Source organism: Peromyscus californicus, unplaced genomic scaffold, assembly GCF_007827085.1.
Source record: "Peromyscus californicus insignis strain IS unplaced genomic scaffold, ASM782708v3 Scaffold_11__1_contigs__length_118956290, whole genome shotgun sequence".
Taxonomy (NCBI): Eukaryota; Metazoa; Chordata; class Mammalia; order Rodentia; family Cricetidae; genus Peromyscus; species Peromyscus californicus.
In genome coordinates this window covers 71346535-71371262 of record NW_026294402.1, presented here as the reverse complement: position 1 = coordinate 71371262, position 24728 = coordinate 71346535, and the positions used below count along the sequence as shown (strand labels likewise).

Below are 24728 nucleotides of genomic sequence, written 5' to 3'. Positions count from 1 at the left end.
TTTTAATTTATGATTAACATGTACACTTTGTAGGCCGAGTTTCTCTGAACAATTCTGAGCCCAGATTTGGGGACAGGTTCAGCTCCAGTAAAATGAAGAAGTGAGGCATTCTCTCTCTCTCTCTCTCTCTCTCTCTCTCTCTCTCTCTCTCTCTCTCTCTCTCTCTCTCTCTCTCTCGATAGCTAGCTAGCTATGTAGCTATCTCCTCACAGTGAAAGCCTCTGCAGATGATGGATCTTCTGAGCCTTGCTCATCAACAGACCCTATTGCCTGTTCCCTCACATCTCCTCAGTGTTTGGCAGAGTAGATCTTGAGTGAGTATTGTGAGGAAGGGTAATGGCTTCCAGGTTTGCCCCTCACAGATTGGATTTGAACTGGAGTGGGAGGAAGATTAAAAAAGATGAGTTAAGTGTAGAATGTTAAAGTAGGTCAGAACCACTGCCAAGGCCGCTTTGGTCAAATCAGCTTTGTAGTTCTTGTAACCCAGGATGCAGCTGTGTTGTGAGCCCCACAATGGGTATCAGGACTTCAAACAGTTGAGAAGCCCCAAATCTGACTGAGATGCAGCCCGGTGTCTCTTTCCGTGAAGCAGGAAACAAGGTGTCAGATGTGGAGCCTCTAGTTACAGCAGGACTGTTTTTAACCATTAGTTTGGTGGAACTGCAGAAGTCTCCTGATTTCCACACCTGGCTCCATCAGTCCATCTTATCTGCTCAGCTCAGTCTCTCACTCCTAAGAGAAACCTGTTTTCCCACATACCGAGTTTTCCTCTCTGCATCCTGAATACACTCTCATTTCTGCTCTGTTCTTTTGACTGTGTCTTTGGCCTTGCCTGAAATGAAAGGATCTTCTGCTGGAGGATCAGCTTCTTTCTTGTAGCCCTAGCTTCAGCTGCAGCATGCCTCCTGCTCAGGGCTGCACATAGCTCATTTATTATGTACCGATTTCTACTTGCTTTTATTCTTCAACTAGTGAATATGGCATGATTAATTAATGAGCATGAATACTGACTTATTTGGCCCTTTGTAATGCATGACTTATGGTTTCGTTTAGAATAATAACTAATAGTTTTATATGTATGTCTTTCTATGTACTTGAACTAAATAGTAAATTCCTGGAAGACACATGTTCTGGGCTTTTTATATTTCATCCAGTATATTAATGTATTTGTATTAATGGCTAGCCAGGCATTAATCCTATTCCAGTACTATTTTTAATGTCAAAACCAGAGTGGCTCACCAAGCCCACTCTGCTCTCAGATTTAAGTTGAGTAGATATTCTGTATCACCAGAGAAGACAGATCCATTATGTCACATGAGACACTTTAAGTTGGAATGCCTTGAATTTGTAAGGGAGATCCATTTAACTGACTGTGATAGATATTGAATTGTGGCTCTATTAATGTCATTTTGGATATAAAGTGTATTAGCTTGCCTCAAACGGTACTTAATGTAAATGTTATCAAAGTGATATATGGCATAGATGATAAATATCTATGCATAGAATTCTAACTGACCTTAATTTTTTTATCACACACTCAGGTACCTCTTGCCTCTGCACAGATGAACATTTGAAAGTACCATCGTCAAACATCGGCAACCATGGAGACCTCGTCAATGCTTTCCTCACTAAATGATGAGTACAGATCTGACAACTACATCGAGCCGCACTACAAGGAGTGGTACCGTGTGGCTGTTGATGCTCTGATTGAACATGGGTTAGAAGCCTACCAAGAATTCCTCATTAAGGAGCGAGTTTCAGACTTTCTAGCTGAGGAAGAAATTAATTATATTTTGAAAAATGTCCAGAAGTTTGCAGAAAATACAGAACGTGGCTCCGATCATTCCTGTGATGGTGGCTCGTCTTCAGGGACTTATTGGCCCAATGTGTCTGATGTGGAGGCTCCCAATCTTGATTTAGGCTGGCCATATGTGATGCCCGGACTCCTAGGGAGTACCCATATAGACCTTCTCTTTCATCCACCGAGAGCACATCTACTTACAATAAAGGAAACTGTTCGGAAGATGATAAAAGAAGCAAGAAAGGTAGTAGTACATCTATTTTGAAATGAGAAATATGAAGTGTGGACAAGTGCAGTGTTGTATATGATGGACATATATGTTAATTTAAAAATCTATGGGTATGGCTCATGCCTGTTATTTTCAGAAAATATACCTATAGACATATAGGAAGCTCACACACTCCTCATCTTTTTTAAGGTTCATGTGTGTGTGGTGTGTGTGCCTGTGTATGTGCACACCTGTGCCCATGTATGTGGGTGCTCATAAAGACCAAAGAAGGCATCATATGCCCTGGAGCTGGAGTTACAGGCTGTTGTGAGCTTCTTAGCGTAGGTACTCAGAACTGAACTTGGGTCCTCCGGAAGAGCAACGAATGCTCTTAACAACTCAGCCATCTCCCTAGCTACTACGTCCTGCATGTCCTAGGTGTATCTGAGAGAGGAGCAGTAGGTCCCCACTAAAGGACCTATTATGAGAAATTGCTTTCTCTCATAATAGGCCTATGAAGCCTTTTGCCCTTAGAGATGAAGGTACATGGACTGGAATAAGATGATTTTTGGCATATTCATGTGTTTAAAGCAATTCAAGTTTTCTTACTCTTTGAAAAATATATATATATTGGTGAATCTTTGCTATAGAACTAGAATCAAATTCTTGCTCTCAGAATGATTCATTCTATTATTATATAAACCAGAGTTATATTTAACGGTTTTCTGAATTTTACATTCATGTATAATGTAAAATCAATATTATGACAATTTTTTCGACCAAAGTTCTGAAGCACTTAGCAGTTTGGGGCCTTGTACTCTATATCAAGTACTTATATTGCCTTATAAATCTTATAAAACTTATTTTAGAGTTCAGCTAAAACTGCAGAAATATCCTTTCAATCAATGAAAATTATTACTAGTTTCTGTGTCTTTCCTGTGTTTGTTTAAATGTGATGATCACCATGGAAGATATTTTTAAGAGTATGACAACATTTCTCAAGTTTAAAAGCTCTGGGCTAGCCGGGGCATGGTGGCACATGTCCATAATCTCAGCACTTAAAGAGACAGAGTCAGCAGGACCTTAAGGCCGTCTTTGGGATCATCCTGATCTCTATAGTGAATTCTGGACCAGACAGACTTAGTAAAACACTGACTCAAGGTTTAAAAAAAAAAGTAAAAAAAAATGGACAAGAATATGATTTTTATTTATAAAGTATCTATTAGGTTCATCCTGTATAATAGAGAAATTTAGGACAGGAAACAGTCTGAGGAAACTCGCAAACATGTCCTCATTTTTTTTCCTATGTTGACACGACACAAAAGTGCTTGAAAAATACAGTTTTATGAAGTGTAAAAAATTAGGACCTCAGAATTCTCAGTGGCATTACAGTTTGCAAGACACATAACTAAATACACAAGGGAGACCCGTCATTCTTAAGCTAGTGTTGGATGTTGGCTTTGTGGAAGTAAGGCAACCCCTGAAGCTTTGAATTCAGATAGCCTCCCTTTTTAGGAGCGCTGACCCCATTAGCAGTGTTATGTTGACACAAATGCTTGTCTGTTTTAATTACTAAGCATTAGCTATCAAGTGAGAACATAGTAGTGGACCAAGCTTTTAGTGAATGAATTAAACCGCCAGTCACGTTTTCTGAACTGATATTACTTGTTTCTTGTGTCTTTCCTGTGTGTGTTTAAATGTGATGATCACCATGGAAGATGTTTTTAAGAGTAGGACAGCATTTCTCAAGTTTAAAAGCTCTGGGCTAGCCTGGGCATGGTGGCACACGTTAAAAACTCCCCTTTCATTTGTGTTGGGAACAAATGATACAGTTACATTTCATAAATCAAGAGAGAACAAAAAAAAATCATAATAAGAAGTGCCACTTGCTAATTTTTGCTAATTTCTATCAGAGGGCGTAATATACCTTGAGTCAAAGTATTAAAAGAAAACTGGTGAGTGCATCAAAATGGTTGCACACACATTGATCGGCCTCCCCTGAGCTGTGAGACTGTAAACATAATGCAGGTAGTAGCATATGTTCTTTGGCTTTAATATATTATTCTTCTTAATGTGGCACTGTGTATTTAATGAGCCCCTGAAATAATACCTTTATCTGAAAACTACCACTTGAATTGGGGCTTCCAGAGGAATTAAAAGTCTATACTATAAAACAAGGTTATATTCTGCTTCCTGTCCAAACAATCAAAATGACATTAAAGTAAAAAGCATTTCATCATATTATATACATGCTGAGTCAAAGAAAATTATTTGATATTATAGATTATTATATATATTATATAAAATATATCATAAATATTTTTCAGTTGAGTATAAATTACAGAAGATAATGTTCATTACTTCAGGAGATCAGATATTCTCATCTCTTCAGATGCAGTGATTATCAAGGTCTAGTTGGCTCCATGCATAAAGGAGACCGCATCAGGGATACTCTATCTCAAGGACTTTGGATGTCCTTTCAGAAGTCACTCCACTTATTTACAGATTTTGAAAGGATTCAATAGTCGGGAAATTTTGTATTATTTCTATTTTTTTAACTCATGTTTAACCCCATAGCTGGACAAGGTCTTGTTAAAAATTTCAATATAAGAGCAAATAATCAGCCAGATAGAGCATCAGACACACATAACACCCAGATTCCGGATACTGAGGCAGGAGTATTATGAACTTTGAGATCAGCATGGGTTCTGTAGTGTGATGCTGTCTCAAAAGGCTAAGTTAACTAACTATATAATGAGAAAAAACTACTCTGAAAGCTAGCACATGGATGTTTAAGTATGAATTGTGGTCTTCATGCCTGTCATCTCTACAACAGGAAGTCATGCCATATTCTTATCCTTTAAAAGTCATGGGAACCTGCTAATCAGTGATAAACTTTGTTTTGGATTTCTTTCAGAGGATTAATTTTCTTTATTAGTAACTCAATATATTTTCATAATACTGTGTTGGGATGACCTTTTATCTTAATGTTTTTGAATAAGATAGATTTAAGTGGTAAAAACAAATTTCTTGCTTTAGCACTTCTCAGGACAGTCTTGAGTCTTGTAAAATTTTATAGAAATGCAATACTAAATAAATATGGCTAGGACAAGGGACAGCAGAGCCAGGATGTGGTCCTGAAGTAAGTTAAATCCATTAGTAACTAAGTTAAGACACTTGGGAAAATAAGTGTAGTTTTTGTTTGTTTGTTTGTTTTTACTCTTTGGGGGCCTGTCACCAAGCTCCCAAATAAATACATGGAGACTTATTCTTACTTAAGAATGCCCAGCCTTAGCTTAGCTTGTTTCTAGCCAGCTTTGCTAACTTAAATTAACCTGTTTCTTTTCTACGTTTTGCCTCTGGGCTTTTTACCTTTCTTTATTCTGTATGCCTTTCTTTCTTATTTTATGGCTGGCTGAGTGGCTGGATGGCTGGCCCTTAGAGTCCTCCTTTCCCTCTCCTCCTCTGGCTCCTCCCTCTTCCCAGCCTAGATTTCTCCTCCTATTTATTCTCTCTGCCTGGCAGCCTTGCCTACCCCTCTCTCCTGCCTAGCAATTGGTTGTTCAGCTCTTTATTAGACCAATCAGGTGTTTTAGACAGGCAAAAGTAACACAGCTTCACAGAGTTAAACAAATGCAACATAAATGAGTGCAGCACATCTTTGCATCATTAAACAAATATCCCACAGCATAAATGAATGTAACACATGTTAAACTAATATTCCACAACAAATAAGTGCCTGCCTCATTATGTAAAAATATGACATTCAGGGAAAGAGTGTAAATTCTGCGTGCTGCAGTGTCCAGCAGGTGAGGTCTTTATTGGACACCAAGCTCACCTTCCCATTCTTGGACAAAGAGATGATACTTCCACTGTATTTTATCTTGTCTGTCTTTACTCAGAATGAATGTCTGTGTCTGTCTGTGACTGTGTGTGTGACTCTGTGTATGTTTGTGGAATATATATTTACACTCACCATTTATTTTTACTTTATTTTTCCATTTGTTTTGTGCTTGGGATTGAAGCCAGTGCCTCACAGGAAACTGAGCATGCACCTTCTGCCATTGAACTACTGATTCCAGCTCCTAAATGTTTTTGAATGTTACTATTAAATTTTTCTTTCTGGCTTGTGATACAGTCTATGAATCACTTTGTTTTTCTAACTAGAATATTACTTTATAGCATTTAATTATCTAGGTTTTAAAAATTTATAAATATAATTTTACCAGTTATTGCTTAAAAGTTGTTTTATGGCCCCTCCGCTTTATTTTATGTGCTTTCTTATGTGCTTTCTTATTTTGTTCTCTTCTGAATTTTCACCTTGGAAAAGCCAACTGTAGCTACTCTCATACATGTTCTCTAAAGTAATGTATTTCAGTTTCCTAAGCTCCTCTCTGTGCTGTTGGCATAGTTACATGTGTATCATCTTCATATATTCTGATAGTGTCTAGCATGACTTTTCCCAGGCAATTATTAAGATCTCAAGAAGTACTCCCAAGATTATATATGTATATATGCTAATTACTGTGAACTCCTCTTATGCAGCGCTCCTACTGATTACTTCAAGAAGTTATCTTTGCCTGGAGTATATTTCCTAGTAATTCCGAGGTACGCATTCCAAGAGCTGTTACTTTTGATCATACTGCATCTAAGTGTGTTCAGAATGCTGTTTGCATTTCTGCTTCCTACTGCATCCTCATGCTAACACAGCTTATTTTGTGAGATAAAAAAATCTTACACCTAGGCATATGGAATCCAGAAGGCTCGTGAGCAGAAGTGTAGTATGAGTTAGGGCGGAGTCATTCCTGCAGCACCACATCACTGAGGTTCAGGTCTCAGCTCCACCCTGAGTCACTGTTCCTAGGAGTGTTTGTTTGGCCTTGTTAGTTGTTAGCAATACAGAAGAACATTGCTCATCACTGGGCCCCACAAATGCAGAGGTAAAGGTGAGCAGATGATGGCTGCTTTTCTTGGGAATCAGCTGTTTGTATAAAATTAGTGATTTGTTAGGTATTTGGTCACCAGGACTCTGCACTAATTGTGACACCGGACAAGTATTGTACCTTTTTAGAATCAATATCTTCACTTACTTTGTAAAAGATATAAAGCAAAATCTTTCTGGTGTTTTTTTAAGTCCACTATCCCTTTCTAAGCCTCTGACAGTTCTCAGCAACTCAAGGTTATTATAATGTATCATTCTCCTGGCTGAGTTAGCGTACGATGTGAGTGTCATTGTGTCACAGAGTTACTCCCCTTTGCATCACTTTGCAAGCATGTCCTGTCTAGCTAAGAGACACTTACGTATTTATCCGCACCTTCATTACACTAGGATCATCTCTCTCTCAATGATCTCAGTCTTTGTTAAGAGTTTCCTTTCTGCCTCATCTCTGTTCCCACTCTCGCTGTGAATCCTTTCATTGAGTTTGACTCAAAATTAGTTCCTTCCTGGAAGTATATTTTCTTCGTCAGATTTAATGACATCATTATTCAGTGGCATTGAACTGAGTATCTTTTACTTGAATGAAGTGTATTCTTTGGTGGCACATATTTATGTTTGAGAATATAAGTGAAAGAAAAAAAAGGAAGGAAAGGAAAAGAGATGTGTTTTTTTAAGCAGGGTTTCTCCGTATATCCCTGGCTGTCCTGGAACTTGCTCTGTAGAAGGCTGCCCTTGAACTCAGAGATCCACTTTCATCTGCCTTTAGAATGCTGGGATTAAAGGTGTGTGTGCTAGCACTCCTGCTTGCCACTACATTTTATAAGAACAAATTTTAACCACTTTGCAAAGTTAGATGCTTTCATGATGACGATGTTGATGATGATAATCAATAAGGACAAAGAGGAAGAGAAGGTGGCATTGCACTAGGGAATGAAAGAACATTGACAAAGAAGAGATAACATGTCCTGATTATGGGTATTCCCCTTTAAAACACTATAGATTTGATAAGCTAAAGACCTTTGTATTCACTGAGGCTTCATATCAAAGGTTACTTTTCAGGCTGGATGTGGTAGAACCATATGTCTAATGGTAAGCAGAGGCAAAATGTTAGCCCCGTCTATGCTGTGAGTTCCAGACCAGCAAAGGCTGCACAGCTGGACACTAATGCCCAAAACCACAAGAGCAGCAGCAACAAACAAAATGAGCAACAGCAGAAATAACTTCGTTGGCTTTCTTCATACTACAGGGGCATGGCTTCCTTTGCCTGCCAGTCTTCTCAGTGAGACAGTGGTGCAAGTGTGCAAGGGAGTCTTGGTGGGATGATAAATGTGTGATGTGACATTCTGTATTATAGGACTCTGCTATTCAGTTTCACCATTCAGCATATACTTTTATATCAATTATTGGGATCTTTTAAGTAGTCACCCCAAGTGATCTAGAAACATGAGCCTGACTTACCATCAGGCTTGGAAATGACATTTTTCTGAAAATTCAAAGTAGAAAAATTATGTTACAGCTATTTAATCCTAGCATTCAGGAGACCGAGGCAAAACTACTGACAGGAACTCAAAGACAGCTTGGTGTACATAGTGAATACCAGGCCATCCAGTGCTATGTATTAAGACCTTTGTTTCAAGGATAAAAAGTAAAGAAAATCATTTAAAAAATAGATAAGAAAGAAAAACATAATATATAATTTATGTAATAAAATGCCATGAAAATAGATATTGGCAAGCTTATTAGTTCTATAAATGTATATATTTAAGATTCGTTTTTCTCTTCATTATTTTCGGAATACTTATATCCTCTCTGGAAAACACTGAAAATATTAGTAAATGGGATAAGAAAATAAAATTTAGCCAGTTTCCAGGTGAAAAAATTTCTTCCTTGCGAGCTAAATACGCTAATGTAAAAGCATCAGTATCCCCAAGTATGTGCTTATGTGTGTGTGTGTTTATTTTAATGCCTTTCACATATCTTTAAAGAGAGTGTTCATTTGTTAAGTACTGGGTCCATATACGTATTGTGAATAATACTGAACAACCACCTCTGCCTCTTTCTGCTTCTGATTTTGCCATAAAGTGATAGAACCTCTGTGTAGTGATGCAATAATTTAACAGTATGGAGCACCCTGGGTACAAGTGATAAGGGGTTCCCTGTTGTGTGGAAACTTGAAAATTGCTGGTAATAAGGCTGCTTAGAAGGCCTCTGGCTTTTTATTACAGTGTAGCACTGGCAATTGAGAAGAGCATTAGTGATAAGGAGGCCTACTTCATCGCTGTTCCCCCACCCATCTCTTACTTATTAGTATCCCTCCCAATAATAGTTCTCAGATGAGAGTCCCCCAGCAGGATTCCTTTAGGAATGAGGAAAGTCTCCTAACTGTGCATAAATGTTTGCTACTAAATCATTACTTGGCTTTTGAATTTTAAAAAGCAGAAAATGTGGTCTCCCTATCTTCTTTCACAAGGCAGGACTTTCCTTTAAGTTTTACTAATTTCCTACTAGTAATCGTTTTGATTTTTGCCTCTTGGATTGGAATGCAAGGAATCTCTTAAACAAGCCAATCACTGTGAAAGAAAAAAGCATTGCCATTTGGCTAAATATCAATCCAATATTCACTACTGAAAAATCCATAATGGAAACCATCAGCGACACAGGAGTCATATTTCAGCTGACAGAAACTCTAAAGCAATTGATAGTAAAACACATGATGCTTCTGTTCTCACAAACAGGCAGATAGAGGTAGAGAAAGTCCAAAGTCTGCAGTCACCCAGCTGATCAGTAATTATAAGTACTCACAGTAGCCAGGCTCTGGACTATTATGCATCACTGTGCTTTGCCTACAGAGCTCAGGCATGGCATATTTACTCCTCTAAAAATGGGAAAAGGTAGCCTTTATTATGGAGTCCTTCAAGAAGACTCACACCTCTGGATCTTTTTACCTTTAAATTTTCTATTATTGCTGTTATTGTTATTATTATCATTATTAGATTTGTTTGATTCTGTCTGTATGAGTGTTTTGTTTGCATGCACATGTGTGCACCACATGCATGCCTGTGAGCAACATGTGGATGCTGGGAACTGAACCTAGATCTTTTGCAAGAATTGTACCCTCTCTCCAGCCCTGTCCTCTGGACTTCTGATGGCCATGGTATAGACCATTTTAGGATGGTGCCCAAGACATCATCTGATGATGGGATCTACCAAAAGACTACAACTTACATGGTTTCTCCACTAGCCACTAGTTGTTCATACGGAAGCTTTCATCTATGTGTATTTTCCAGTATTTTCTACCCATTTTTTTTCTCTAAGCTGTTGGTGATTTGGCTCAGTCTTCTTACATGCCTGGAATATTGTAGTGCCTTTAGGAATTTAGTGTGCAAAACATGAGGGATTTAAGAAGAACTTGACAGTTAGATAGATCATCCTATTTCTGATAAGGACTGGGGTTTTATGATGCTGTCATTAAATAGTGGTCTACATCTATTTTTCCTTATACCACGTAAATGTAACCCTTCTGGGCTCTCCCTAAAAGCCTAAATGTTTGCCAGAGTCTACTTTTCCTTAGTATAATCATGACTGCAACTTTCAGCTCCCTAGTGAGTGTCAAAAGTGCTTTTAGGATTTTCACTTTCTCTGTTAGATCTGGTAGATTTCCTTCTTGCTCACTGTGCTGTGTGGAATCTGGTGCAAGCTTTAACTGCCTAGACACTGATTTCATGTGAATTGCCTTTTCTGTGTGGTCAGTACTCTTCAGGCTTTTTTACTTTGGTAATTATGAGCTGATATTTTTTTTTCCTCTGAGATTGAAGGACAGCTCTTGACCATAGTTACTGTTGGGCCTCAGTGTCTTGCCCTGAACTAGCAAATGAGAGCTGTGGGAGATGAGACAGGAGCAGAATCTGCCCTTATCGGGATCTTGGTTCCACAACCCTTGGCTTTGACCTTATTTATTTTAAAAGTTGTTTTTTCTGCCCAGATCAGTTTTTCTATCAGACAGTTGGTCTAATGCAAACCATTGTAGTCTGAACCACATGTGAATTTAATAAAAATGCTTCTACCTTAGGAGTTATTAAAAGGACTTAAAACATGAAAGTAAATTATCACTAGAAAAATTCACCAGACAATTGTCTAAACTAATGTTAGTACTAAAATACAGATATTGTTCATCTAGGGAATCTTGAAATTTGCATTTATTTTACTCTCATGTTGAGTATTTTCAACATTTGTGTAGATGGGAGCTGTTCTGCATTTTGTATTTTCTTTTTATGTCTTTTTTTTTCTATAAAGACAAGGTCTTGCTGTATAGCCCTGACTTTCCTGGAATGTGCTCTTAGACCAGGGTGGCCTCGAACTCACAGAGATCTGCCTGCCTCTGTTTGATGAGTGCTGAGATTAAAGGTGTGTGCCACTACCACCTAGTTTGCATATACTTTTCTAACTTTTTTTTAATGTAGGGCACATGAGGAAACATATTATTTCCAACGTTGTCTTAATGAAGCTCTGTGAATCAAAATTGCATATGTTATGCTTCTGTGGTTAAGATGGCACTGCTAAGAAGGGGTATTTGGACTTCTGTCCCTCAATTTTAGTATCTTAGAAAGCCCACCAAGTCCTTGAAATGCATTGCGAAATTTTAACTCTGAGAAACTTAACAGAGTTTGTGCACTTCTGAATCTAAAGATTTATGTATTTATATTTTTTATTTATTAAGTTTTGGCATGTGTTGTGCCTGGGTGTGTGTATATGTATCATATGTGTACAGGAGACTGTGGAGGCCAGAAGAGGGTATTGGGCCCCATGAAACTGGGGTGACAGGTGGCTGTTGCTGCCCTGTGGGTGCTAGGAACCAAACAAACCAAACAGGAGCCATGAGTTCAGTTAACCACCTGGCCATCTCTCCAGCCCCAGGCTTCTGTAGCTACAGGCTAAAGCATGTTTCAAGTAACACTATAAAGTTAAACAACCATGTGAAATTTAGTACTGGACTGTTCTGATATATATATGTATGTATATATACATACATATATATATCACATTAAATCTATTTATGTTAAACATGATTGCTAAAAAGTATATAAACCCATAATTTAAGTAAATGTGAAGATCAAAATGTATATCCATAAATGCAACAAAATACAAGAACCTTATAACATCATATTAATTATAGTTGTTTTACAAATATTTTACTTTTGAAAAATATGTTTGAGGAAGTGCTATGTTAACCTTCGTGGACTATATATGGATTAACTTTTTTCCATTCACGTGTCACATTGAAATTAAAAATTGTCCATTAGAAGCTAATCACAATTTCCTCTTTCCAGTCACATTTTTAAGTATTTGTTTCAGCTGGCAACAACCTGATTTTAAAAGCTCTGCAGCTCATTCCCAGAATTAAATATTACTTTGTCTGCTGCCTTTCCATAGTTTTGTAAAAGTAGACCAATTTTGACTCAGTCAGAAGAAGGGTTTTAGGATTTATTTACATAGTTTCTGAGGCATGATCCCTGGAGGTCAAAGCCACAGGTTTCCCTGTGCTTAGTTTCACATTCATGCATGTCTCTACAGAGTTTTATTTTTTTAGGGTGATATCAGGAAATTGAGGGTCTTAACAATGTAACATCGCAGGAAATGGCGCCCAAGGAGAGCACTCACTAATGACGGTTTTCAGCAATCTTTAAAAGGAGAAGCCTCGCTCTTCCCGCTTCCTGTGGGCTAGGCTTGGTGACTCCTTTCCAGTGAGTAGAGCAGGGAGCGGATGAGGTGAGCTCGGGACATAAGGCAGTCTCATCTACCTTTGGCTTGCATTTCACTCTGGAGGAATCTAGCTGCTACCTCATGAGGTCACCTAGGAGCTTACATAGTGTTCTTGGAATGAGGCGCTGAGGTCACCTACAAACTGCCATGCCAATGAACCATTTTGGAAACTGCACCTCCTACCAACTGCAGAGGACTCGGCCTGGAGCCAGAAGAGCCTCTTAGCACCTACCAGCTTTCCCTTACATTCCTCATCCTCTTCAGCTATGAGATAAAGATGTCACCATTTTAAGTTTTGAGGATAATTTGTTGTGCAATAACAGATAGAAAATACAGTATATTTTCCAAGAAGTCTTGTCTTTCCTGGTGAGATAATATAACTCCTGAGAATGATTATTTTTAATCACTGATTTTTCTTATAATCATATTGTAGTATTTTGTTAATATACTGAATAATATGCTATATCAATACAATTTTACAACTGTAAACTACCTGATAAATCATGTAAGTACACAAAATTTTAAAAGATTAGCAAAATTTTAGTTATCAGCTTGGTATTTTAATGTATTTACTGATATAAAGGTTTACCATCACATCACACCTAAATTTCTTATTTCTCATTCCGATATGTGTACAACATATACAGATACATTAAAGTACTAATAGTCTTTTAAATTAAACCTACAGTCACAGAAAGTACATTCCTTCACTAGTATTCCACGAAGTACAGTATGATCTGTCTTACATTGTCATTTATATTCATTGCTAAAGGGTTACTTGTTCGATAGGGAAGATTCTTTCAGGACTTCTATTTAACATTGTGTATGATGCTTCAATCATGCATTAACTTGAGTCCCGTAAACACTATTTGTGGCATGGTCTCCACAGACTTACACAGCTTTCCCAACTGTTCAATATCCGACATAAGAATAGATGTGTCATGAATTTGTAAGTGTAGCCCCCAGCTCTTTGGACTGTGATCATCTGTTGATTTTATGTAGACTGACAATCTCAAAGGTAAATTAGGGGAAGAAAATCAACTTTGTGTAATTTTAACATATGTGCATGGTGTCTGCCAAGAAGTGTATGCACACACATGCCATGCAAGATGTAAAACTAGTCTGTTCAGGTGTCATATTTGAGAGGATTCACTTGAAGTGATTTTAATTAAGAATCTAAGAAATACAACTCTACAGGGGTTTGTCCTCAGCCATCTGGTGTTTAGCTTAATATTTTTGTGGGTTATTTTTCTGGAGTACAATATGAAGCCTGTTCCTTAGGTGTTTTTATTTAATAAATGACTCAGGAAAGAGTAGCAAGTCCCTAGAAATCAGGATTAAAATAAAATAAATGATTTGTTTGGTCAAGAAGTATTAGAAATGAGCGGGTACAAACTTGTTATTAAACTTTTTAGAAAGAACTTTTAGCTCATACACAGGCGTAACACCTGAATTCTAGGTAAGTTTACCTGATTTTGTGTCTTAGCTCTGCTCCTTAGCTTTATCATATATTTGGGGGTGATCCTGTAAGCCTCAAAGAGTATTTAAGTTGACTGTTAAAATGTTGTGGGATAAGTGTGTTGTCTGAGAATGCGAAGTAAATCTCCAATTCCAAAGGTTAGGATTTGATTCAGCTATGGCTGGTGCCTTTGAAAATGCTTCATTGTGTAGACTGTGACAGAGAAGGAAAGTGAGGAAACACAAACAGCATCTGTGCTGGGTAGTTTTATGCCAACTTAACACAAGCTAAATTCATCTAAGAGGAAGGAACCTCAATTAACAAAATATCTCCATAAAATCAGGCTGTGGGCAAGCCTGTAGAGCATTTTCTTAATTAGTGATTGATAGGGGAGGGCCCAGCCCATGATGGGTGGTTCTATTGTAGATGTATCCAACCTTCTTATTAAATAATAAACACGGAACCAATGCAAAGAAGAAAGCCAAGAGGTCAGAGCTAAGAGCTAAAACCTTACCCTTCCTCCTGCGGTGGTCCTACCTCTCCAAAACAGAGCTACCCCTGTGTTAAAGTCTTTATATAGAGTTCCTGTCCTGCCTTCTCATTGGTTGTAAACCCAACCACATGACCGCCTCCTCACGGCCTGTCTGTATAGGCCTCCAGGTTTTCCATGATTGGTATTAAGATTAAAAGCATGTGTATCCAATAATGGCTGTATCCCTGAACACACAGAAACTTACCCAGCTCTGCCTACCAAGTGCTGGAATTACAAGTGTACGCTACCACTGCCCTGCTTTCCTATGGCTTGCTAAGAGCTCTGACCCCCGGGCAACTTTATTTATTAACATACAAATAATATTTTAATACAAATAAAATATCACCATATTTCCCCTTTTCTATTTTAATAAAAAGGAAAAAAAAGAAAAAGCTTATAACTAATATAAGAAAAACTATATACAAAAGTACAATAACTATATACAATATATACAAGTAATAAATACCTAAACAATGTCTAGTCCATTTGTATTTGACAAATTCAGAGAAAATAATTTCATTATCTATCCTATTTTGGTAAGTCCAAAATGTATCCTAATTAATCTTCAACTATAACTAACTAAACTTCAACTATAACTAACTAATCTTCAACTCCCTCAGAGACCCAAGAAGGAAATAATATTAGCTAACAAAAATAAAAACAGGAAGTGCACATAAGCAACTTCCAAAAAATTTGTGAGTTGACAGAAACAGACAGCTGTCTGGACAGTCACCTGAGGTTTCTCCGAAGTGCTGGGGCATCATCTTCAGCCTATAGGCTTAGCATATCTGACAGACTCATTTGTGAAGTAGGATGTACACAAGGTCAACAGTTCAACCTCACATTGAGTGAGAGTAGTCCATGTACCAGTACCAGAAACACCTGAATTCCACTAGTGTCATGTCATGATTCAGGATTTTAAATTCTGGAAATTGTTGATGGTTTTTTAATTCAGCTGTCCATTCTTCTTGGCTGTGTATATATGGCTTCATCTCAGCATCCCATTCTTCTCCATATCCCTCCATCAAATGCCAGTCTACTATTGAGAGGCGTGAGCTTAGTTACTCTTCAAGAATAACTGTTTCAGCTACTGTTCCATTGCACATCAGAAGCCATCGGCCCACTGCCTGTTCAGCTGCCTTCGAAGAAAAGGGCACTGTACCTTTTTTGAATTGCGAAGGCCACTTCAGGGATGGTGCCATATTGTCCTGGCCTCTGAAGATGCCTTTTGATAAAGCCATAACCACACTTGTTTTGGCAAGAATCAGTAATCCTTTGTTTTATGTCCTGTCTGTCCATTTTGTCCTGTTGATTCGAGGATACTTTGTTGTCCAGTGGCTAACTTTTGCCACAATGAAAGTTAACTCCATATGCAGTTTCTTCAATGCCCATTTTTTCTCTGAAGTAGATTGGTACTGCCAGGAGCCAACATGTCTCATAGTCATAACAAAAAAGAAAAATTTTCTAAGTTATTAAAACATTTTAAATGCCATATTCTGTAGATCTCTGAAGGGTTTGAAGATAACCTGTCTATCTAAAATATATCTACTCAATCTTGAAAACATACCTAATATAACTACAAGTTCTATTATAATATCTAACTACTAACTTTCATTTCTTTATATCCTTATAATTGGTAATAACATTCAAGGATCAGAAAATTGCATTACATTGTTAGATGAACGGTACAATTAGAAAAATATATATAACATTTTCTAACAATATCAATTTCAATATATATAATTTGTATACAATATAAAACAATCCAATCCAATGTAAAGTATTTACATTTTTCTTTTCTTTCTTTTTTTTTTTAATAAGAACCTTAAATCTAATCTCCTTTGCTTAGCCTTTTTCCTAACCCTTGACAACAACTTGTAACCAACACCCTAATCAATGAAAATTATCCCAGACCCAAAACCCATTAAAAGACCAAAAAAAACCAAACGCCCCACATTCTATCCCTTGGCTTCTGGTCCTGGATTCTACAAAAAAAGCAGGATGAGCAAGCCATGAGGAGCAAGCCAGTAAGCAGCAGCCCTCGATGACCTGCTTCTAGGTTCCTGCCTTGTTTGAATTCCTGTCCTGACTTCCTTCCATGATGAAAAGTGCTGTGGAAGGGTAAACCAAATAAACCCTTTCCTCCCCAAGTTGCTTTGGTCATGGTGTTTCATCAGAGCAATAGAAACCCTACCTAAGATAGCATCCAAACCCTAATAAATCAGAAGGGACATTATAAAGAGATATTGAAAAAATTATTACTCCTCAGCCTAGAGAGAATGAGATTGATTAAGCTGAAACAGCTGTGAGCTGAGGACCACAGAGGGATATTCCTGTGATATCTCCAGGTCCCTTCATTTTTACAAAAGTTACATTATTCTCCCTGTGCTTCCTTGAAACATGTACATTCATGTTTATATATGAGTTTCTATACCCTTACATAGCTGTGCCAGTTTGGCTCTTCCTGTGTTCTACTTTAATGTGTATAAGTAGTGTGTGCTCAAACACACTCACTCCTTTGTGAAGCCTGAACAGTTACTTATTCTGAAAATAATCACCTGATGTTCATATTTCTACCTTCTGTTTAGAGTGTGTGTGTGTGTGTGTGTGTGTGTGTGTGTGTGTGTGTGTGTGTGTGCTGTGTATAATGGCTGTTTCTCTAAGGAAGGCCCTAGAACAGTGGTTCTCAACCTGTTGGTTGTAACTCTTTTGGCAAACCTCTATCTCCAAAAATATTTACATTATGATTCATTAATAGTAGCAAAATTACAGTTATGAAATAGCAACGAAAATAATTTATGATTGGGAGTCACCACATGAGGAATGATATTAAGTGTTGCAGCACTAGGAAGGTTGAGATCCACTGCCCTAGAATATACTGACAGTCCATGCTGAAAATCTTACAACTGTCATCTCATTCTAGTACATTTTAATGACTCCTTGGTAATAGTTTCTAGAAGTTGTGGAAGAGTAGTACACATTTACAAGCATTTTACATTAAAACAGAATGGAAATGGCAAAATATTGTGATACTTTAAGTCTCATTTTTATTGTTGTCAGGGAAACTCATGAGGTCTGAGATTACACATCAATCAAAGTCCTTGGAACTTGTCTAATGAAAATTAGTTTGCTGATTAAACACAACAGAATCATAGCATTTCTAAGTTTTAGAAGTCATAGTGAAATAATAGGAATTCAGAGCAGTATGAAACACAGTTAACACAATTCTGACCGTATTCATCAGGAAGCCACTGTACTATTCCTTACCGAGATCCTTTGTTTTGGGGCTGTTACCACTGCCAGGTCCTTTCAAGGTCTTTTTATCTGAGACCCGTTAGGCAAATCGGTACTTCTCAGCAGAGCTGGAATACTTTCCTGGCCAATCTTCTATTATACTGGTCTTGCAATAGCCAATGGCCTAACTTAGTAGGGGACATATAGATATAACAGATGTATACCCATACACGTACTATCTGGATAGTGGTGAATTCACAGATGGAATACAATCTTGGATATCATGATTAGCCACAAGTATTGTAATTTCCTTGCTGATAATGAACATCATTATTCCTCTGTGTAGATACAACGTACCACTGGCTACTCCTTATATTTCAGAGGAGTCAGAGAAGGGAATGGCTGGTCTTTGTAGTCATTTAGCATGTGTTTGGAATTGGGACAATGGCCAGGAAGAATGAGGCGTTGTCCACTATCTCTGTTCATGTCCAGTAGCTTCTATACATTCACAGTGGAGTGTCCCAGACACCTTAAACTTAATATATTCTCAACTGAGCTGTTTATCATTACTTTCTAACTAGAGACTGAATTCCTTTTCTCTGTAGGATAATGTTATCACTATCTAACACACATTCAAATTACAAACCTTGAAGTCATTTGTTTAATCTATTTTCTCCCCTTTATCTTCCCATAACCTCATGTGAAGTTTTCTCAGGACTAATTAATTCTATTACTCACATATGTCTAATTGGTTCTGTATTCACTGTCCTTGTCACTGGAGTGTGTTAGGGTCCGATCCTGGATCCTAGTACCCTCAAAAAGTAGGCTCAGCTCACTGTCCTCAGTATGCCAATTAAAGAGACACTTTATAGTGAAAATCAGATAAAGGGGATTTACTCAATGTGGCCACACTAGGGAGAGGAATAAATGCAGATGCTATTTTTTTTTATCTATGAAAACTGAGCTCCTTGTTTGTTGGATTTCTTCTACAGTCCAGAACAATTTCAGGTGTTTTTGATAAGACCTGGTACCAGGGAATGCTTGAGGTGTCATGCTTTGAGCCTCATGTCATCCAAGCACAAAGTGTCGGGACTGTGTCACCAGCCAGCAAAGTGTATCCCCCCCACCACCACCAGCAGCACCTAGGACTCCTGAGAAATACATCTTGAATTACCCCATATTTTCAGAATCTAAAACCTGGGGTAGATCACCAAGGTTGGCACTCAGAGTCCCCGATCACAATTTTCCAAGAATCTAATTGATGTTGTTTCAAAGTATTGTCCCCAACCAGCAGAGCTGACACCCCCCTCCCCCCCCCCCCCCCCCAGGAACAATGGTCTTGAACTCCTGATCCTATGCTTCTACTTGAGTGCTGTATTTTACCTGCTGGCCAGTATTTTAAAGGGTGTTTTTGATTAGACAAAATTTGGAAACAGCCATGGGTCCCATCGTAGCTGCCCAGCACGATCACCTGGGAGCTTTTAAAGAATTACTAATGCCTGTCCTCATGGCCATGAACATGAGGGGCCTCTTACAAAGTTCTCATGAGAATTTGACGTGGAGCTCAGACTGGGAACCAGGCATCTCATGCTACTGAACTTCAGTAAGAAAGTGTTGGAGGGAAGGGGTAACTGAGATCCAGGATCCAGGAGGCTCCAGCTGTACTCCTACTATCCTTGAGACAAGAGTTCAGTGGGGTGAACAATAAAGATGCCCCACAGTGAGCAGAAGGATTGGACGAGGATAGGAGACACACTGTCACATTTCCATATGTCAGAAGTAATGCCAGGCACGGCTTGATGCTAACCATCTTCTTACTGTGTCCACTTGTGGTAGAAGGAGCCAATGAGCTGCCTGGTGCCAAAATTTCAAATTAGATGTGTACAAAGTAATGATATTTATAATTTCAAAAGCACAGTTCCAACTCCAAAGGGAATAAAAGATCGTTAATTCTAAAGCCAAATATGAGAGGTCATGGCCTAGGAAAGCCAATTCGGGTTGCCCCAAATAAAATGTTCCAATATGGTAACAGTTTTGTCAGCTTTGTATAGTAATAGGACAATGAAAGTCATAAAGCAAGACATTTAAAAATACCTTAATGAGCCGGGCGGTGGTGGCGCACGCCTTTAATCCCAGCACTCGGGAGGCAGAGCCAGGCAGATCTCTGTGAGTTCGAGGCCAGCCTGGTCTCCAAAGCGAGTTCCAGGATAAGGCGCAAAGCTACACAGAGAAACCCTGTCTCGAAAAACCAAAAAAAAAAAAAAAAAAAAAAAATACCTTAATGAGTAGACCAGATAGGCAGGTTATAGCAAAGCAGAAGAGCTCCCATATAGGCCTCAGATATTATTTGATGATGTTCTTAGCTTTTGGATGGTGAAAGCTAGGGATCTATTTGCACATTCCAAATGGGATTTTACCCAATAGAATGAGAATGTCTACACAAGAGGTAGATAACAAATGGGTATTTAGTGAGTTAAATATGGCACAACATAATATTTGTTGCTCACTAGCTGTGGACCTGTAACATTCCAGCTCTCCATAGCTGAAGTTCTAACTAGTCAATCAATCTTCTAAAACCTTTAACACACATAGATGTGCAGCTTTTACAACATATATGAAGAAATGAATGTAAATTACTGCTACAGCACATTTAAACTTACTGAGGGGATGTTCCTTCAGTTATCTTTATCTAAAAAGCACATACTGGAGCAAGTGAAATAGCTCAGTGATTAACAGCACTTGCTCTTCTTTCAGAGTACCAAGGTTTGGTTCCCAGCCCCCACATCAAGTGTCTCACAACCACCTGTAAACCCAGCTCCAAGGGATTTAATGTCTCTGCCTCTCTGGACACTGTCATGCACATGGTGAACATAAACTCATGCAGGCACGCACATATACACACAATAAAAGTGAATAAATCTTTCTTTAAAAGGAGGCATGCAAACAAGAACAAAGAGAATGGAATAGACTGATGAGAGAAGAAGGGGGCACTCCCAGCCTCATCTGACCCCATGCCAGCACATCAGAGTCTCTAGGGCCTCCCTGTCAAATTGCTCCGTCTCTTTGGCCTCAGCACAAAGATCAGTTGTAATGTGAGCTTTGCCTGATGGGACTTTGCTCTCTCTGACGATTATGGGGGCAGGGCACAAAAAGGTGTTGTTGAAGAACAGTCATTAGTTTATCTTTTATTTTATATTTACCAAGTATAAAATTGTTTTTATACTCAATGGAATTCTTAAAACATAATGTCAGTGCTGACTATTCCATGGATCCTGTTAATCATTGATGACCAAAGAGTTATAAAGCCCTGCCACAGATTCAAGTACGTCATTGACAAAACATGGGAATACATACTTATACACACACACACACACCACACACACACACACACACACACACACACACACACACACACACACACACGCATTGATTGTTATTGCTTGCTTTAGGAAGACTTAATAGATTCTTAATAAACTCTGCAGGTCACAGCCAAATATGAGAAACTTTAACTGTTCCCTTAAACAAGGAAGTGAGTGATGCTGGAACTGATGGATATGATAAGCATTCCCTACTCCCAGCCCTGTGCTACTAGTAAGAAAGTATGTGAGTGTTGAACTGGGAGAACTGTAGCCACATGTGCAGCCAACTACTTGCTAAGGGGGGTATGCTGAATATTGAAGGCAACTATAGTTGTGTATTCAGACATTAAAAGGCAATCATAGGTCAAAATTTGCATTTTTCAATAGAACATGATGGTTCTTCGACACTGGAAATCTTTGTTGACTTAATGGCAATCTCAGGTATTCTTCACTTGTGGAGGAAGACCTGAGTATCTTTCTATCCTAGCTCAACTAGGGTTCTTGAATAGTCTGAAAAGACCCTGACGCTAAAGGTAATAAGTATTTTGAAATATACTTCTATTGGTCCTACTTTCAGGCTATCACCCTTAAATACTGTTACCTTCTCGGGATTTTGCTCCATGTGTAGCTTCACTAAAACATCAATGCAGAGGGAAATCTGGTAAACACACCACATCCATGTAAAAAGTAAGGAAAGTGGTTCTCACTTAACAGTGGTTTTCATGTTTACAAATTTGTCTCTCTACGCACAATTCTCTTTTGCAACAACTTTTTGTCTGTTATAATATGGTAAGTAGCATTTAGCCTTATCCCTTTTTATTTACATATTAGGAAATTAAAGAATTTCCTAATATGTGAATAAAATGTATCATGAATCACATGTTGGCAGAAGAAAACATTTTAAAATGCTGTGGTAACTCAACATTGTATGATATAGAAATGTAATGGAAAGTAATATGGGGGTTCTTCTTAAAAATAGCCTTGCGCCGGGCGGTGGTGGCGCACGCCTTTAATCCCAGCACTCGGGAAGCAGAGCCAGGCGGATCTCTGTGAGTTCGAGGCCAGCCTGGGCTACCAAGTGAGTTCCAGGAAAGGCGCAAAGCTACACAGAGAAACCCTGTCTCGAAAAACCAAAAAAAAAAAAAAAAAAAAAACCTTGCTTTCTTTATTCATTCCTGAAAAACCAGAACAGAAAGAAAACAAAGGCAGTTGCTAATTAAAAGTAAACCATTGAGATACTAAGCCTTTCCTTGGCATGACCTGGAAGACAATGCATATTGAGCATACAGATGGTTTTTATTAAACCATTTCTATATAGAGAAATAATGCAGGTAATTTTGTACTTTGACAGTTTGATATGTAATGACAGGAATATTGTTTTATGACTAGTAGATAACTTGAATACATTTCTTTCCTCCTAGCCATCCTTTGCATCTTTTCAAACCTTTAGAAGTCAATTATCTTCCCATCCTGAATTTCTTTATTTGTGGATAAAACCTACTTTTGATTGTAATCAGTTTGGTTTTATATACCTGAATCACTTTCAGTAGTTGCTTTTAATTTAATCATTAGCAAAGAAATTCAATTGGGGGGGGGCTAAATACATTTCCTGTACTTCAGTGACATTGATATCAGGATCCATGTTGTGAGATTTACCATATGAGATGCTTTCTTATCTGAAGACCCATCATTACAGATTGTCTCGGCGCCACGATAGTCTTCAATTCTGCATTGATTAAAGTATTTCTAACAGTTCTGCTCAATGTCTCCTTTCTTTTGGAAGGTGACAGGTATCTCTCCTTGTTTTTAATTTCAGTGTTTTGAGAATTTCATATATAACTATTTACATCATTTCTAACCCTCTCTGACTCCAGCTTCCCTGCCCCTCCCTACTTCTGGTCAAACTCATTTCTTCTCCTATAACTTATCTATATCTATATCATCTATACCTATATCTATTTCTGTAAATAGTTCATTGAGTGTCGCTCATCTGTATATGTGTTTGGCCCGGAACACCTAGGGGTGGAGAAGCTATCAGGGAATTTGACCCTGGAGAAGACTGAATCTCCTTCTCTCAGCAGCCTTGATCTCTTCATCTAGGGCTGGGGTGTTATGACATTTACCCATCCATGCTGGCACGTTGACATTGTGCAGGTCTCAGTAGACCGTGCCGCTTAGATTTCATGAGTGCAACCCCCTGTCAGTTCTAGATGAGTCTATCTTTTCCCAGGTATCCTGGTCCTCTGGCTCTTACAGTCTGTTTGTTCTCTCTCTTTTTTTTTTTTTTTTTTTTTTGGTGTTCCCTGAGCCTTACTTCTGAGATTTCATGTGAGTCTGTATGTTTCATACCAATTTCTAAAAGGTAATGGATAGCTTGGTATTCAGTCTTTTGCTGTTGAGGTTTTATGCTCCTTTTATGTGTTTAATAGTCACATGTATTATTCTTAATCGGATTTCTCTGGGAGAACTAGTCTTTATTTTATTATTCTGTTAGTGTAAAACATTTTATCATAAGCAATCTAAAATCATCCTAATCAAAAAATATCAGGAGATTTGTGATCTCAATAGTTCAGAGGCTGGTTCCGAAGAATTGCTGTGAGTAGTCCAAATATCCTTACTGCAGAATAGGGCCAGGTCTCAAAAAACAAAAATCAGCAACATAACAAAATTCACACTATTTTTTTTACTCTTCTTTACTTTTCTACATTACTTTCTACTCTTTTGCTTTTTTAATTCCTGTAGCATACTATTTTATTTAACATAATGCTTTTCAATAGGATTTTCTCTGAAATTTTCTGTATAGTCACACACACTGTTTTCCACGTAGATGTTAGAATCATTGCTCTATGTGTCTATACACCAGATATGTCCACATGTGTAGGCTCTAATATCACTCTCAACAATCTCAGAGCCTTCACACCATGAATGCTTAGCACTTCTGTGTCATAACTAGGGGAGGGCTCTTTATTATCCTGGGAACTCAGACTGTTTTTGTTCCAATATGACAAGTCAAGACAGTTTTCTATACGCTTTAAGAGACTTTTGACTAACCCTAGTAGTTTAAACTCTGTTTAGATTTTGTTCAATGCCTGATTAAACAATAGGTCAGTTTTTTGTTGTTTTTGATTTTTTGTTTGTTTGTTTGTTCTTAATTTACAAACGAAAGATTATCTCTTCTAAAACACTCTACAGAATATTTCATCTTCACGGTATTTAGTGACTTAGAAAGCATTAACCAACCAAGGACATAAGCTAGCATGCGGCCATTTATCCAAAAGTTTACCTTAAAAAGAGGAGGAGTGGATTCAGAGAGGGAGCAGGGGGGAGATGGGGGTAAGGAGGGGGAGGAGAGGAGGGAGGGGAAACTGCAGCCAGGATGTAAAATAAACAAATTAATTAAATTTTTAAAAAGCCTATCTTAGATAAAAACCTGTTT

At 38.1% G+C, this 24728-nt stretch overlaps 1 protein-coding gene across 1 annotated transcript in view; it reads left to right on the top strand.

Annotated features, from left to right (window-relative positions):
• The first annotated feature begins 1601 nt into the window (after positions 1–1601).
• Positions 1602–24728, top strand: part of Fam83b (family with sequence similarity 83 member B) — a 55228-nt gene continuing 32101 nt past the window's right edge. Inside the window, exon 1 of the mRNA XM_052729377.1 lies at positions 1602–2045. Coding sequence (XP_052585337.1) covers positions 1602–2045 — 444 coding nt within the window. The remainder of the gene's footprint in view (positions 2046–24728) is intronic.